Source organism: Etheostoma cragini, unplaced genomic scaffold (genome assembly GCF_013103735.1).
Source record: "Etheostoma cragini isolate CJK2018 unplaced genomic scaffold, CSU_Ecrag_1.0 ScbMSFa_1075, whole genome shotgun sequence".
Taxonomy (NCBI): domain Eukaryota; kingdom Metazoa; phylum Chordata; class Actinopteri; order Perciformes; family Percidae; genus Etheostoma; species Etheostoma cragini.
Genome location: NW_023265091.1, coordinates 49,776 through 51,745, shown reverse-complemented (window position 1 = coordinate 51,745; position 1,970 = coordinate 49,776). Strand labels below are relative to the sequence as shown.

General features: G+C 49.7%; 1 protein-coding gene across 1 annotated transcript in view; it reads left to right on the top strand.

The window, feature by feature from the left end:
• LOC117939769 (son of sevenless homolog 1-like) overlaps positions 1-1,970 on the top strand; it is a 24,941-nt gene that overhangs the window by 22,362 nt on the left and 609 nt on the right. The window contains exons 14-17 of the mRNA XM_034865219.1: positions 204-426; positions 511-630; positions 1,518-1,680; positions 1,765-1,965. Of these exons, the coding sequence (XP_034721110.1) occupies positions 204-426; positions 511-630; positions 1,518-1,680; positions 1,765-1,965 (707 nt within the window). The remainder of the gene's footprint in view (positions 1-203; positions 427-510; positions 631-1,517; positions 1,681-1,764; positions 1,966-1,970) is intronic.

Sequence of the window (1,970 nt, the reverse complement as noted above, 5' to 3'; positions counted from 1 at the left end):
GTCACCCATGCTGTAATGAGTGGTGTCATACCTAGTGTCATACCTGGTGTCACCCATGCTGTAATGAGTGATGATATGCAGTGATGTCATACCTAGTGTCATAGCTGATGTCACCCATGCTGTAATAAGTGATGTCATACCTAGTGTCATACCTGATGTCACCCATGCTGCAATGAGTGATGTCATGCGGTGCTGTGTCCCAGGTAAAGCGATGAGGAAGTGGGTGGAGTCGATCACTAAGATCATCCAGAGGAAGAAACAGGTCCAGGTGAGTGTGGCTAGCCACAGCATCACCTTCCAGAACGCCCCGCCCCCCTTTGAGTGGCACATCTGCAAACCGGGAGGCAGCGAGGCCTTCGACCTGATGACGCTGCACCCCATCGAGGTCGGCCGCCAGCTCACGCTGCTCGAGTCCGACTTGTACAGGTAGTCCTCCAAACTTTATTGACACAGGCTAACCCTAACAGTGTAGTATAATATTATATATTAACACTTCCTGTGTATGTTCAGGGCGGTACAGCCGTCTGAGCTGGTTGGCAGCGTCTGGACCAAAGAGGATAAAGAGATTCACTCCCCCAACCTGCTGAGGATGATCCGACACACCACCAACCTCACGCTGTGGCTCGAGAAGTAAGACCTCCCTCTGACGTCACTCTGACATCACTCTGACGTCACTCTGACGTCACTCTGACGTCACTCTGACATCACTCTGACATCACTCTGACATCACTCTGACGTCACTCTGACGTCACTCTGACGTCACTCTGTTTCCCTGCTCTGGTGTTTTGGCTCAAAACTCAAATGCTTAAAAACCCAAACGTGGCGTTGGAGCCTGCTGTGTAATCAGATGGCGTTATTCCACTGCATGGTACCTCCTCTACTCTTCTTCTTTGGTTTATCATGTTGATAAAGGGTACCTATTCTACTCTTCTTCTACTGTTCTCCATGATGATGGCCGAGCCGAGCTGGTAGCATCAATGGAAAAACGCCAACAGAAACAAATGATCTTTTATCTGAGCTGTGTCTGCCCCCTCCCCCGACAACTCTCACCTGTGTATGTCTCCCAGGTATCTGTATGTAAATGTAATATGTAATATGTAAATATTTATATATCTTTTCTAGTCTTAACGACTATTGAAAGCGCTTTTACATCATACCTGATACACACACATTCATACACTGTGGCCGGGGCTGCCGTACAAGGTGTCACCTGGTTCACACACCGATGCGCAGCACTGGAGGCAACTCGGGGTTCAGTGTCTTGCCCAAGGACACTTCGACTTGCCCAAGGACACTTCGACATGCATCAGGAATTGCAGGGCCAGGGATTGAACCACCAGCCTTCCGATTGGCAGACACCCGCTCTACCACTGAGCCACAGCCGCTCAGCCACCTGTATGGTCGTCTTTATCTGATTGGTTCCTAACACTCACCTGTGTTTTTCTCTCAGGTGTATGGTAGAAACAGGTGGTCTTTATCTGATTGGTTCCTAACTCTCACCTATGTTTGTCTCTCAGGTGTATAGTAGAAACAGAGAACCTGGAAGAACGAGTCGCCGTGGTGTCCCGGATCATCGAGATCCTGCAGGTTTTTCAGGAACTTAACAACTTTAACGGTGTTCTGGAGGTGGTCAGCGCCATGAACTCGTCTCCCGTCTACAGACTGGACCACACCTTCGAGGTAACGGTTCTGGGAGAGTCCAGGTGCAGCTTGTTCACCCGTCGAGACAAACCGTTTATTTTATCTGATGCCTTCGGTTTCCAGCAAATCCCGAGTCGGCAGAGGAAAATCCTGGAGGAAGCTCACGAGCTGAGTGAAGACCACTACAAGAAGTACTTAGCCAAGCTGCGCTCCATCAACCCCCCCTGTGTGCCCTTCTTTGGTACGCTCCAACACACACACACACACACACACACACACCTGTTTGTTCTAGGGGCTCAGCGGTTAAATATTAGGGCTGTTAAGGTGAA